Genomic DNA, 14,127 nt, shown 5'->3' on the forward strand with positions numbered 1-14,127 from the left:
CACTGTGCTCTTAGGAACCTTAAGTGCAGCAGAAATTTTTTTTTTGTAACCTTGGCCAGATCTGTGCCTTGCCACAATTCTGTCTCTGAGCTCTTCAGGCAGTTCCTTTGACCTCATGATTCTCATTTGCTCTGACATGCACTGTGAGCTGTAGGGTCTTATGTAGACAGGTGTGTGGCTTTCCTAATCACGTCCAATCAGTATAATCAAACACCGCTGGACTCAAATGAAGGTGTAGAACCATCTCAGGGATGATCAGAAAAAATGGGCAGCACCTAAGTTAAATATATGAGTGTCACAGCAAAGGGTCTGAATACTTATGACCATGTGATATTTCAGTTTTTCTTTTTTAATAAATCTGCAAAAATGTCAAAAATTCTGTGTTTTTCTGTCAATATGGGGTGCTGTGTGTACATTAATGAGGAAAAAAATGAACTTTAATGATTTTAGCATATGGCTGCAATATAAAGAGGGAAAAATTTAAGGGGGTCTGAATACTTTCCGTACCCACTGTAAACTGGCTCTAAGGATATAGATTTGGTGTCCAGATATTTACCTGAAATGGGTTGAAATCGAGTGCTCGAACGGGCCCTGTATGTTTGTTAGACTGTCCCACTACTGCTTCCACTCCAGAGCTCATTATGGCCTCCGGACTATAAACAGTCACGGTGCCATTTTCACTGCCACCAACCAGTCTCCCTCCAGTACCATCTGCTCCCATTCCAAAATTCACCCACACGATACTGTGCAACCTATGGAATATGAAAGGTATAGCAAATTATTTCTACCTAATGACTGACTCATGGTGTTTAAAACTTGCTGTATCACTTGTAGTTCAGGACTGCATGCAAAGGCTATACATTCAACTCTCAAACTACTTGCATGTGAGGTCAAAAAAACCTAGACTAGATATGCCTTTGCAAAGTGAGTAAGGATAAAGATTTGTGGCTAATGTGTCAAGATTAGAGCTGCAACAATTAATTGACGATCACTGTATAATTATGTGGCAACTATTTATTCATTCATAAAACTAAAGTGTCAAATGTTTGCTGGTTCCAGCAATGATTTGCTGTATATGATAGTAAACTCATAATTTTGGGGTTCTAAACTGTTATGATAAAAATATTTATACAAGATATATTTAAATTCAAATTTTTAAATAAGTGATTAACTTCTGGGTGAATGATGAGGCAGGCCACTTTTCTACAGTGGCTGATTTGGACAGTGGTGCAAGAACTGTGGTTTAAAATCTTGCCAACAAAATGTATGTTATTATTGTGCAGCTACTATAGATTTTACCTGTTTGAGGTGGGTAATGAGCCTTTGAGCTGCATATCCTGAGAGCAGTCCGAAAAATCCATCTCGAATATTTCTAGGGCAGCCGTAGTATTGAAAGAGGCATCAAGCTGTTGTGCTGATGTTCCCAAGGCCAGATAGATAGGATGGTGTCCAGCCGGACTCCACGCCTGGTGGGCTGTTCTCTGAATCTCTTTCAGCTTCATTTTCCTTAAGGTTAATGTTCCGGACGCACAATTGGACTCTAAATCAAGAAAAATACATTTGTTCACGATGCAATTGCTGCTAATTAACAATTTGCTAAGTACCTTTAAATGAAGGAAGACAAAATGTGACTACCAACCCAAATACTCCTACTTTCTAACTTGATTGTAATAGGGTGCCACCCTTACTGACAGATGGTCTCCGACTATTTCCTGCACCTGCAATAACTTACCAAGCGGTTTACTGCTACTGGACGCTTCCGCCCGTGTTGCAAAGTGTGTATATACCAGGATTTTGTGTTGAATACACAGTAGTGACTATAATGTAGTTACCGGCGATATCATCTACATTATAGGCACTTAAAAACTAATTTAAGGTAACGTGATATGTAGCTACGATGAGCATTTCGCATGTACGGCTCCAAACAGATCTAACGTCAGTCTACTAAAACATATTAACAGATTAGAGTGGTTGTTGTCTTTATTACCCTGCCCCAACAGTTTTTACGGGATCAAGTAATTTCTCACGCAAACCACCACACACGAGACAAGTGAGCTAACGTCAACTAGTAGGTTCACTTCTTGCCAACAGTGCTTGATTTCAGAGCACAACCGGAGCCGATGTTGCCGCTAGCTAGCAAGCAAGCCACCACCCTTGTTACTATATTTCAATATAAATAGGAAGTACTATGTATCTGAAGTGTTTAAACCCAGTAGAAACATAAATACAATTTTGAGAGTAACTCACGTGAACTGTCTATTATGAACGACTGATTGCCCGCAACAACCAGGAGTGCTACTTATCAGCCAAGCTAGCAGCTTAGCCACAGGGTAATCCGACCAAAGTGCTTTGCCGTGTTGTCACTAGGCTACGGTGGCCGACACGGACATATATCCAAAAATCCAGAAAAGTGTCTCTCTGAGTTTAAATTCTAAATTTGATGTTAATTTTTGAGCCATTACCACCTTTTATGCAATATTACGTTCTTTGGGCACACAAAATAAACTGCCACAAAAACATTAATTTCAAGTGTTAACATAAGTCTTTATTCTTAACAGAAATATATACACAAACACAAGTAGACTAAGATTTTAGTCAGATTTCATAATGTTTGACTTCCTCTGGTTGTTTGTCAGGATCTCCTCCTCTCTCCAAGTACAGATCATTGTAGGGATACTGTTTCGGTGCCTAAAACAGACAAAAAAGCTTTATTGAAAATGTGCACAGCCATGCCGTAGTTACAGGGCACAATAAAAAAAAAAATTCTACAGGACAGTACCAAAATTGAGCGACATAAAAGCAAGATATATTCTCATATATTTTAACAAATCACAGATATTCAGATGTTCTTTTTTTAATAAACTTAAATATCCACAGATGTCCAACTCACTTTATAATCTTATGGTCTGAGCAGAACATTTCATTGGTATGTCTTGTCTGCTGCATTAACAGTCATGTTTCTCTCAAATATGTTGTGGCTAATCAGTTGAAACTGACTAGAAATTGAACAACATAACACCACTGCTAAGGTTCATCATCCATGTGTTATGTAATGAGCTAAATCTCTGCATACCTTTAAAAATGTATACACTTAAACATTTACATAATAGTTATAATTTACAGTATGCTTATCTGTCAGACTAGTCAAGGCAATCTGAGCAACCTTTACTGTGACTAACTGAAAAGTTAAAACTGATGCAGTAGGGGGCTGTCAAGCACATGTTACAATTCACAATGTTAGTTTGCCGATACGCACAGATGGGATAACACACAAATGTAGATAAGTGACAAAGGAGAAGACAAAAAACTAAATCATATGCAGCTAGAGCTCTGAGCTACAGACAGCTATTCTTTGCCTTTAAAATCACTGATTAATTTGATCAGGTCATTTCATGTTCCCCGAAAATGCTGTATAAAACCCAGCAGTGGTCTGTACTTACAACAGGTTGGTAGGACGGGAATTTCTCCCCAAGATAGAACATTAACAGCATGAACCCGATGAAACCAAACAGCTGTTTACTCATTGAGGACCAGGACACAGGGCTGGGAGAGGTATCCACACGGTTCCTAATGTACGCATCAAAATCCCAGTGCATCTAAAAACATACAGAAACCAATCACTGAAATGGTCATGGACAATCTCATACTGTGATAACTTGTTATTTAGTCATCTAACTAAGATGTTAATTACACATCGTTGCAAAAGTAGTGCCTTTGTTCAATCAAGCCGATCTTAACACCATCTACAGTCAGGGAAAAAATTATTTGAACCCCAGCTGATTTTGTAAGTTTGCCCACTAACAAAGAAATGATCCGTCTACAATTTCAATGGTAGGTTTATTTGAACAGTAAGAGACACAACAATAACAAACATCCAGAAAAATGCATTACAAAAAAGGTTATAAAGTAATTTACATTTTCATGAATGAAATAAGTATTTGATCCCCTATCAGTCAGCAAGATCTCTGGCTCCCAGGTGTATTTTATACAGGTAACAAGCTGACATTGGGAGCCCTCTCAGCTCGTTACCTGTATAAACGAGACCTGTCCACAGTCAATCCTGATTCCAAACTCTTCACTATGGCCAAGACCAAAGAGCTTTCCAAGGACGTCAGGGACAAGATTGTGGACCTACACAAGGCTGGAATGGGCTACAAGACCATCGCCAAGCAGCTGGGTGAGAAGGTGACAACAGTTGGTGCGATTATTCGCAAATGGAAGAAACATAAATTAACTGCCAATCTCCCTCGGTCTGGAGCTCCATGCAAGATCTCACCTCGTGGAGTTTCAATGATAATGAGAACGGTGAGGAATCAGCCCAGAACTACTCGGGAGGAACTTGTCAATGATCTCAAGGCAGCTGGGACCATAGTCACCAAAAAAACAGTTGGTAACACACTACGCCGTGAAGGACTGAAATCCTGCTGTGCCCGCAAGGTCCCCCTGCTCAAGAAAGCACATCTACAGGCCCGTTTGAAGTTTGCCACTGAACATCTGACTGAATCAGAGGAAGACTGGGTGAAAGTGTTGTGGTCAGATGAGACCAAAATCGACCTCTTTGGCATCAACTCAATTCGCCGTGTTTGGAGGAGGAGGAATGCTGAACCTCCTTCCCTCAGTCAGGGCATTGAAAATGGGTCGTGGTTGGGTATTCCAGCATGACAATGATCCAAAACACACGGCCAAGGCAACAAAGGATTGGCTCAAGAAGAAGCATATTAAGGTCATGGAGTGGCATAGTCAGTCTCCAGACCTTAATCCCATAGAAAATCTGTGGAAGGAGCTGAAGGGTCGAGTTGCCAAACATCAGCTACAAAACATTAATGACTTGGAGAGGATCTGCAAAGAGGAGTGGGTCAAAATCCCCCCTGAGATGTGAGCCAACCTTGTGGCCAACTACAAGAAACATCTGACCTCTGTGATTGTCAACAAAGGTTTTGCCACCAAGTACTAAAGCACGTTTTGCAAAGGGATCAAATACTTATTTCATTCATGAAAATGCAAATTACTTTATAACTTTTTTTGTAATACATTTTTCTGGATTTTTTTTGTTATTGTTGTCTCTCTCACTGTTCATATAAACCTACCATTGAAATTGTAGACGGATCATTTCTTTGTTAGTGGGCAAACTTACAAAATCAGCTGGGGTTCAAATAATTTTTTCCCTGACTGTATATATCAAAAAGCAAACATGTCAGAAATGTTTCTGTTATCTGTAGAAATGTCAAAATCTCAAGCTACCATGGTGCTTCCAGGTGGCCTAGAAACACTTGTATATGCATATACAGTCGTCAGAGATTATACAACAATATTGCTGTGGTGTCTTTTTTATGCTGTAGAAATATATACTGAATTGTGAAAAAATAAATGTGCATTGCTCTCTAAATATTATAATGGGCATTTAAAAGCAAAATCTAAAGCCAGATGCTGATAGTAATATTATGCTGATATTTGAAAGGCCAATATAATATTTTACACAAACACATAACATTATTCATTGGGATCTAGGTGTTTTTTTAGGAATTGGTACCAAGACATGTATTGCACAGAACACTGTTTATAAATTACAGCAAACATATATTTTACACATGCAATTTGCCAGTACCGACTATACTCGGATCACAAATTAACAGCGAGCAGTGAGCAGTTTCATGTTTCATTAAGAATTGTGGCTCACAAACTGAAAATGAATTTGCAATACCTACTGGGCTAGTGCATGCTCATGCATGGGGTGCAAGTATGGTATTTGTTTTGATGAGTGAAATGTATGAATGGACAATAAGAACATTTTCTTGTGTAAAAATCACACCTTGTGTGTTGCAAATTTGGTGGAACCAGCTCTTATATTGCAAATTCTTGTTGCTTGTCATCTGGTATATACAATACTGATATAACTGTGATAGTCTTATAGCAGCAAATAACAGCAGACCTGACTTAACAGCTGCACATGATGTCAAAACAGTAAATGTTTCAGACAGTGGGAAATAAACTCTTCAGTATCCTACCGGCTCTCCCCAGTTCCTCCTCAGGTCAGGATGGTCCCATTGGTACCATGGGTCTCTCTCACTCTGAGATCTTTCTGGTAGCTTTGGATAATCGCCAAAACTACAAACAAAGAAACATTTTTTTTCTATATGCATTTGGTAAACAATCATAACAAATAGCATTCCAGCATTTCACTAACACCACAGAGGAAACAAGTGCAGCTAATATTTCTATGAATGGAAAACGTTTTCAAAATGAAGCTCACCCCTCGCCTCGGTCGGGATAAGGTTCATAGTCCTCGACCCTTATATTGTACTTCTTTGCAGCTGCAGCTCTCTCCTCTGGAGTCTTCGGGTACGATCCAGGTAGACTGTCCTTTGTCATACCAGAGGCTGAAACACCAGTAATTGCATATGTGAGCAAACCAAGGTCAAGCTATAACGTTGTCAAGCGAATACGAATGAGGCAATAACGTTTATTATCTATTCTAAATAGCGTTAGCCGTTCAGCTAAGCTAACGTTACGATGTCAAGGTTACGTATATTCCAGGCTTCAAACCTTACCATTTTAAACATATCTTCACAGATGTTCATTACATGGTATGACCAAAATCTAATAAACCTCTTACCTGCTCTATTTCCTAACAGAAAGGCTGAAATGCCAGATCTGTTCCCATTAGAGAGTGCTCGGGCCCACCGTCGGAAAACAACCCCAGCCATGTTTACTGGCTGCTCTGGCAGCATAAAAAGTACGCATGCGCTAGAAGTATGGGTCGGCATAAGGACCAGTTCTTAACTCGAAATGTCATACGCGTATAGTATATGAAACAAGGTATGTCTGTAACTAATTTATTACAAACTGATATATTAACTGTTATTATGTTAAATTAAAATGAGCCTATTGCACAATATGACAGTTAAATATATAGTTTCATAAATAAAAAAAACAATTTAAATAGCCTAATCTATTAGTAAGAATAAAAACAGGAGTGGAAAATAACTAAGAAAACTCTAGTACAACTTTAAGGTATGTGTACTGAACCACTGGATTACACTATATCTGTTTATTTAAAACTAGCTCTGCTTCAACAAGCAACAACAGTAAAAGGCTATTCCTACACTGATGCACTAGTATAAACAACAGTGCTATCATATAAGATAATGTATCAGTCACAGAAGGAAAACAAATATACTCTTACTTTTATAGGATACCTGGTGTACATGTTTGTACTTTTACTTAAGTTGTATTTTGAATGAATGATGTTTACTTGCAATTTTTCACTTAGTAGTGACTGATAGGTAACCAATATAACCAGTTAAAATATAGCAATTTCAGGATTGACAATAAAAGCAACAACTACTTAAATATTTGTTTTATTGTGTTTCATTCCTATTTATTTTTGAGTAGACACCATCAAATTGGAGAAAGGTGTGACAGTTGCATGAAAGCTACTTCAGTGGCTGAAAGGAACTTGTTTTTGAGCGAATGCTCTGAAGCTCAGAGACTTGTTCCTATTCCCATCAGATCCAGCTCAGGTGCATGTGTCGCATTTACTGGGGGATCATCATTCTGCCACTGGTGTTAAACTGAGATAAGGCCATCAAAGAAGTTCCACTATGTCCTTCTCTACTTTCTCTATGGGGCTGTGAAGTTCATACCTACAGCAAAGAAAAACACAGACTTAAGTCAAACATAATAAAGGATTTTGTAGATTCTAACTTGAAGTCTAGGATTTATGACTTCACCTTTTGAAAGGTATGCCATTTGCAGTAATAAGAAACTTCTCAAAATTCCACCGAATGTCACTGACTTTGACTGGGGACCAGTAGAATTTGTTAATATCTCCAATAACAGGGTTGACAGATGGCAAAGATTCCTGTGGCAAACAAGAAACGACAGCAATAGTATCCTATAAGACTATTTCAGCCAATAATCTTATATTCAAATCCTATATAAAACAAACTACCTTTAGATAAGTAAAAAGAGGATCTTCGTTTAGTCCGTTCACCTTAACCTTCCCAAAGACTGGAAACTTTGGCACAAAGCCCCCACCAGGTCTCACATGCTTCAGAATACTGAGGGTTTCATGATTCACTTCTGAAAAACATAGACATATGCAGTGTTTTAAACATATGTTCACAATATTGTCTTCAAAATTGTATGAGAAGATTAGAGGACAGATCATACTTTAGTGGAACCAGACACAACTTTGTGTTAAAGGTCACAAGTCACTGGTTTAATCTTTAACAACAAATTAGATTTTTATAATATTGTTAATGTAAAATTGTAATTTGAAAAGTAAAATAAATGAAGTTGAGCAAAACACTGCAATAGGTTGCAATTCCCTGAATGTAGTAGAAGTAATGCACAAGTTAAATACTTTAAAAAAGTACTGAAAAAATATACTTTCCATAACTGATATAAATATATATAAAGTAGAGTATTTCTCTTGACACATCACCTAGGTAATAATATACCACAGCTCAAAAACTTCATTACCTGGTGACTGAAGACCAAACTGGTTGCAGGAGAATGCCAGAACAGTAAAGTTAAAGTTGCCAAACATTTCCATCAGTGCATTCAGTCGGTGGTACTGAGGGAATAGGACATAATCAAATGCCTTAAATAATAATTACAGCACAGGCTATGTGATAATATGATCTAACTGTCATCAGGTAATGCTCTTACAGATTATTACCTCTCCTTTTGTTGACCCTCAGAAGGTGGCAACATTGACGATGAGAAGCACCTTACCCCTGTAGTTACTGAGTGGGATCAGCTGTCCATCCAGGGTCTTAGCAGAGAAATCATAAACTAATTTATTTGACATGCTTGTACTTTAGTTTGTGTATGTGATTGCAGTCAGTCAAGAGTGAGTATTCACTCAGCCACCCTGTTGATTCATCTCATTCACTGAAACACAACTCATGGGTCAGCAATTGTTCCGCGTGACTGACCTCATTGTTCTTCTGGGCAGATGTGAGCTGGCAGGATAGTCATTTGTTCAACACATGTTTACCAGGAAGAATAGCTGTTAAAATGGTGGCAGCTAATTAGGATTTGTGAAATTAAATATTCAAAATAAACATAGCAGCAGACCACCATCATTTTCTTTTTACAGCAGACAACTTTGTTTTGTAACAGAACAACACTGAGGTCTGAACTAGTTGTTTTGATGTATAGTATTTATTTTACTGGTAGTATTATTTTGCCAATAAAGATGTTTTTAAAATCAACATTAAACTTACACATGCTGACTAAACCATGGCAGTGTGGAGGCTCTGTATAAAACATTTTAAAGAGATATTTTATGATCGCGACATGAAACGTGTAGCGTGTACATTCCCTTTAACATGATCATTTACGTAAACCAGGATCATTACAACTGCTGCGTTCATCTTTTACTCGTAAAGCTTTCCTATATTATTAGCCTACTTTTATTATTTTGTTATGAGACCATAAATTCAAATTCTCAAACATTTAAATAGTAGCCTATTTGGTGGCACATTTCCACATATTTCTCCTTAATTTGTTGGTCGTATTTATTGTTTTAGTCAATACAAGTGGTCTGCAACTGAACTATGCGCTCTATCAACAGAATGGATGGTAGGAAATAGCGTGCAGGATTCTTCCTACAGCACGTTAACGCAACATTGGGTTTGGGTTACACCTCAAGTGATTGCAAGATGCTAAAGGAAAATACATTATTTTGGCATATTTATGAAGAAAGACAAGTCCCTAAAAACTCAGTATAACACGGCCGACTCAGAATGAATGAAGGAGCTAAGATGCGAACGTAAGTGCCTTTTAAAATGTGTTTTTTTATTTATTTCAAAAGCAGTTGCCGGTGTAGGCTAGCTTCTCAGCTAACAGCGATAGCAACCATAACCAAGTCACTGGGAAATGTAGCTGGTTGTTGTTGTTCCCATTTATTTCTGGCAGCTCACTTTAGTTTATAAATATTTTACCGCGACAAGGCTGATTCTCTATTGCAAATGTAATATTGATGCCACTAATCTCGCTTTTTAAAGACGTTTGTTGACATTTAATCGTGTTTATGATTGCTTCTGTTAAACCGCTTTAGCGTTGCATTCAATATCAAAGTTCACCTGTAAAACAAGGTTTGAATCTCTCCAGCAGTTGTCATCTTCTGGATCTGCCCTGGGAGGATGTACTCGTCCCACATATTTTATGCCATTTGCCGCTGCAACACCTGGTCAGGCTGCAAAGAGTGAGCAAGCAGTTCCACAGCCTCATTCAGGTGTATATGGCCAACTGCAGGGTTTTTGATCTGTCCCTGGTAAGTCCTCATGAAGTATGATGCTGGAAAACATTTCAATGAAATGTTTAATTTACCTTTACAGAGTTTCTGTAGTGTCCACCAAATTAAATTTAAGATTTAAAAATTTTTAAACTATTTTCACTGGTCTGAGAATAGCCAGAAAAGCAGTAGGGGCAATCTGTATAAATTCTATTATTGACTTGTATGTCACATTTTGTCAGTACTTCTCAGCTGTATATAGCACCAATTCTTAGTAATGTATAAGTAATTCATTAATGTAACCTGGATCTCTGGCGTGCACATTCCACTATTGCACCGGTCAACAAATTCAAAGTAATTCAACAAATTCTAAGTAATGTTACTGTCTGTGACAGGCAAGACAAAATGTTTACATTTGTAAAAACAAAAGAAATTAAGGCTATGAAACCTCTTTTGAGGGAATTCAGTGGTTTTTAGGTTGGTTGAAGATATGCAGATGCTCTGCTATTTAAAGTGAGAGGTATGATGTTTGCAGTACAAGTTCTTGAAAAAATGTGCTGTCTGCTATGCTGTGATATTTACAGATTGGACCAAGCATTCCCAAGGAAGCATTTTGCTCCATGTTAAAGGACAACAAAGTTCTCCAGAGCCTATCACTTAAGAGCTGTTCAGACTGGCTGACAGACAAAGAGCTGCTGCCAGTTATTGGCCAGAACCAGCATCTGCAGAGAGTGGACATGAGCGGGTGTGTTTGGCTCACCCGTCACTCCCTGGTGGCCGTGTCTCTGAGCTGCATGCACCTCCAGCACCTTGGCCTGGCACACTGCGAGTGGGTGGACAGCCTTTCTTTACGCAGCCTGGCTGATCACTGCGGGGGGCTGCAGTCAGTCGACCTCACCGCCTGCCGCCAGCTCAAGGACGATGCCATCTGTTATCTAGCCAAGAAGTGTTTGAATTTGCAGTGTCTATCTCTGGCAGTCAATGCTAATGTCACCGATGAGTCGGTGGAGGAGGTGGCCAAGAACTGCAGGGGCCTGGAGCAGCTGGACCTGACAGGCTGCCTGCGGGTCAGGAACCAGTCCATCAGGTATATCTTATTTTCAAGTGTAATGCAACTAACTTTGTGCCATCCATGCCCACACGTTGACATGCACTACCTCGCTTATGCACTCATCCATATTGTCCTCTGCATGCTGTGCTGACAGGACGCTTGCGGAGTACTGCCCAAAGCTGCAGTCCCTGAAGGTGAATCACTGTCACAATGTGACAGAGTCGAGCCTGGATCCTCTACGGAAACGCAATGTAGTGATTGATGTTGAGCCGCCTTTACAGAGGGCACTGGTACTTCTTCAGGATGTGCTGGGGTTTGCTCCTTTTATCAATCTCCAAATATAGCCAAAGGGCAATCTGTCTGTCCAACAGGTGCACACAGGTGGGTAATATTAGCAATTTATCTACTGTATAAGCTTCTGACTTGTTTATATCCAAAACAGGGCCATAACTTAACATCTCTTGATTTATTACTAGTATACTTTGTTTAAGTGCAGTCAAGCAGTAATTAACCTTTTCTTTCTTGTGATACAGGTGTCCTAATAGGGCTTGCAGCTGTATCACACGTGCACGTGAGGTATTTTAAGAAATGTCAAGACAATCCAGGAAGACCTGAATTTGTTGTGCTGCTAAATGATGTTTTAAAAAACCTTCACTGGAATGTAATCAAAGATGCATATTTATAAAGGAACTGAAAATAATGCCACATTTGCAAATGACTGAACAAAGCCATGAATATTAGAGAATTTCTGCCTCATGTCCCAAAAACATCACTGCACTATTTCTTAATTACTTAGCTTTGTAATAACGTGGCTTTACAGAGGAGAATTTTTAGCCGATATATATAGAGTATTGTTATGTTTGGTTTTTGAACTGAGTACTCAGTGTATATGACACTGTAAAACACAGTTATCACATGTTTCATTTAGAAACATTTAAACATGTTTGAGTTTAATTAAACATTTAATTTTGCATGCAAGTGCCAACTTAAATAATCAGTTTACAGAAATCCCCACATTTCTCACCACTAGTTTGTCTAACCTTTGTTTTTATTTTATTTTATTTTTTACTTTTTTAGTTAGTTTGTTTTGTTCAGGTTTCAATATCTCCACTACTGAGTCTTATAAAGCTGAATGCAGATTTGTTTGTGGTGCTGACCACATGTCTTCAAGAAACAATGATGTCCTGGCTTCTCAGGACAAGTTACAGACCTCACTGTTAACAGTTTTTAACAATTTCCCAATGAAAATGGTACCAACACTGGTTGTTACACTAGAACTACAGTATCTGCATGGCTAGGTGTAACTAGGGTAATTTGGAAAGTATATTGGTGTGGGTAAAGTAGCCCTTTAATTTACATGGTTAATAAATATATACTTGTATAGGCTAGGATGTGGTTGAAATAGGCATAGGAATTTACTGTTTTTCTTTCATTCTTTGAAATTGTATAAAGTACCTGTGTTCATGTGTTCACATGCTGTTGGCCCTTAATATAGTATATGAATTATATAAGACATTAAATTGTAAAATACAGTGCCACCAGAATTGATTGTTATTTTTCCATAAGAAAGGCATAAAATACTATGATATAATTAGCAGTATGGACATTTGGGGTACTTTTCCTGCAGGTAGGTAGAACAAATTGCCACCAATCTGCTATGGGTACTGACTATGGACCTCCACAGCTAAAAATAAAAGTATTGGTCAGTTTTATTAGTAACAGGGTCTTAAGTAAGTTTAGAAGCAAAGACAAACCCAACTATTTTTGCCAGATTTAACAAATAAATAGTTAAAATTGTGACACAGGTCTGCGTTTTTCATGGCCAATAACATGCTTCTTGATAAATGAAAATGATGTTGGCCTGTATCTGTAAACTGCTCCGAATAAGCAAGATTGCTGTAATTCCATTAACTGTCAGGCATATGAAGCTTTTGTAAAAGCATTGCTCTGGTGTAGGTAGAGATGGACTTCACCTCCTCTCTGTGGCTCTCTGACTTAAACTGACACAAGGTGGCAGCAAAGAGTCAGGATATTGGTCTGTTTTAATTCTGTTTGAAAGGCTGCATGACTTCCAAACTACAGTACATTCAAGAAGCACAGTGATGTGTGTCAGAATCCACTGTCTGGAGTATATAAAAAGCGCAAGGCTCTCTTTTTTAAGATTTAGAGAAAGACTAATATTTGGTTAGACCTGTTATGAAAAGAAACAACTGCTACATGATCTTATTAACACCCGATGCAGTGAATGCACAGTAAGAATTAATGCGTACCCATGTTTCCATAGCTATGTGTCAATAATCCCTCCGACAGTTTCCTCTGGCGGTCCGATTGGCAAAACTACATCGTAACTTGTCTCAGTGACAACACAACAGGTCTATTTTCCACTTGATGGCATGGTTTAGCCCATCTGCTGTGTGCTGTCCAAAAGCTGAATTTGCACCAACTGAGAGCTGTGTTTGGGGGGCTTCAGGGATTGACCAGCAGCCTTCTGTTAGTTGTGCTGATCATCATATCGTACCGCTGTGCCTCCAATGAGACATCACTGTGTCATTAGTTATAAAGTAAATCTTGAAATTTCAATTTCTGAAGCAACTCAGGCTGATATCATGCAGTAGTTACTCACATTTAACCACATTAAGCAAGATTTTTCTGACATTTTAAGCAGGAATTAAAAAGTGAAAAGCCTGGTTATTTTCATGACTTGTCCTTCTCAAAATAACATGACGCAAAATAGAAAACTTTTGTCCCTGTATTGAAATGCAATTAAAAGGAATACTGAATCAAAAAATAACCTTTCAATCTCACCTGCGATCACATGAATAGGTACACA

The 14,127-nt window shown here is 38.4% G+C and overlaps 4 protein-coding genes across 11 annotated transcripts in view; 1 reads left to right on the plus strand and 3 right to left on the minus strand.

Moving 5' to 3' along the window:
- Positions 1 to 2,392, minus strand: part of sec31b (SEC31 homolog B, COPII coat complex component) — a 10,556-nt gene extending 8,164 nt beyond the window's left edge. Inside the window, exons 1-3 of one of the 4 annotated variants that reach the window (XM_020605238.1) lie at positions 2,248 to 2,392; positions 1,300 to 1,540; positions 557 to 752 (exon numbers count right to left, since the gene is read on the minus strand). In XM_020605238.1, the coding sequence (XP_020460894.1) occupies positions 557 to 752; positions 1,300 to 1,502 (399 nt within the window). In that variant the 5' untranslated portion in view covers positions 1,503 to 1,540; positions 2,248 to 2,392. Of the gene's footprint in view, positions 1 to 556; positions 753 to 1,299; positions 1,541 to 1,639; positions 1,710 to 1,732; positions 2,104 to 2,247 lie in introns of those variants that run through there. The other 3 variants (XM_020605241.1, XM_020605239.1, XM_020605240.1) reach the window with 3 other exon arrangements.
- Positions 2,393 to 2,523: 131 nt separating this feature from the next.
- ndufb8 (NADH:ubiquinone oxidoreductase subunit B8) lies at positions 2,524 to 6,750 on the minus strand. The gene is made up of 5 exons (XM_020605243.1): positions 6,614 to 6,750; positions 6,251 to 6,377; positions 6,006 to 6,105; positions 3,441 to 3,596; positions 2,524 to 2,688 (listed from the first exon to the last, which is right to left on the minus strand). The coding sequence occupies exons 1-5, from the start codon at positions 6,726 to 6,728 to the stop codon at positions 2,596 to 2,598; spliced, it is 591 nt and encodes a 196-aa protein (XP_020460899.1). The 5' UTR covers positions 6,729 to 6,750; the 3' UTR covers positions 2,524 to 2,595.
- A 285-nt stretch (positions 6,751 to 7,035) lies between these two features.
- Positions 7,036 to 10,169, minus strand: gpx9 (glutathione peroxidase 9). 4 transcript variants are annotated; one of them, XM_020605373.1, is made up of 7 exons: positions 10,095 to 10,150; positions 8,943 to 9,016; positions 8,684 to 8,779; positions 8,485 to 8,578; positions 7,952 to 8,082; positions 7,731 to 7,861; positions 7,036 to 7,643 (listed from the first exon to the last, which is right to left on the minus strand). In XM_020605373.1, the coding sequence occupies exons 4-7, from the start codon at positions 8,555 to 8,557 to the stop codon at positions 7,586 to 7,588; spliced, it is 393 nt and encodes a 130-aa protein (XP_020461029.1). In that variant the 5' UTR covers positions 8,558 to 8,578; positions 8,684 to 8,779; positions 8,943 to 9,016; positions 10,095 to 10,150; the 3' UTR covers positions 7,036 to 7,585. The 4 variants fall into 4 exon arrangements, with proteins under 4 accessions (XP_020461029.1, XP_020461031.1, XP_020461027.1 ...); XM_020605375.1 differs by lacking the exon at positions 8,943 to 9,016 and having other exon boundaries at positions 7,994 to 8,082; positions 10,095 to 10,169; XM_020605371.1 differs by lacking the exon at positions 8,943 to 9,016 and having other exon boundaries at positions 10,095 to 10,169.
- fbxl15 (F-box and leucine-rich repeat protein 15) lies at positions 9,530 to 13,255 on the plus strand. Of its 2 annotated transcripts, none has more exons than XM_020605369.1 (5): positions 9,530 to 9,781; positions 10,123 to 10,285; positions 10,831 to 11,333; positions 11,452 to 11,678; positions 11,831 to 13,255. In XM_020605369.1, exons 1-4 carry the CDS (start codon positions 9,756 to 9,758, stop codon positions 11,639 to 11,641), a joined length of 882 nt encoding a protein of 293 aa, XP_020461025.1. In that variant the 5' UTR covers positions 9,530 to 9,755; the 3' UTR covers positions 11,642 to 11,678; positions 11,831 to 13,255. The 2 variants fall into 2 exon arrangements, with proteins under 2 accessions (XP_020461025.1, XP_020461026.1); XM_020605370.1 differs by having other exon boundaries at positions 10,126 to 10,285; positions 11,831 to 13,252.
- Positions 13,256 to 14,127: the final 872 nt, after the last annotated feature.

This window comes from Monopterus albus, unplaced genomic scaffold (assembly GCF_001952655.1).
Source record: "Monopterus albus unplaced genomic scaffold, M_albus_1.0 scaffold69.1, whole genome shotgun sequence".
In the NCBI taxonomy this organism is placed as follows: Eukaryota; Metazoa; Chordata; class Actinopteri; order Synbranchiformes; family Synbranchidae; genus Monopterus; species Monopterus albus.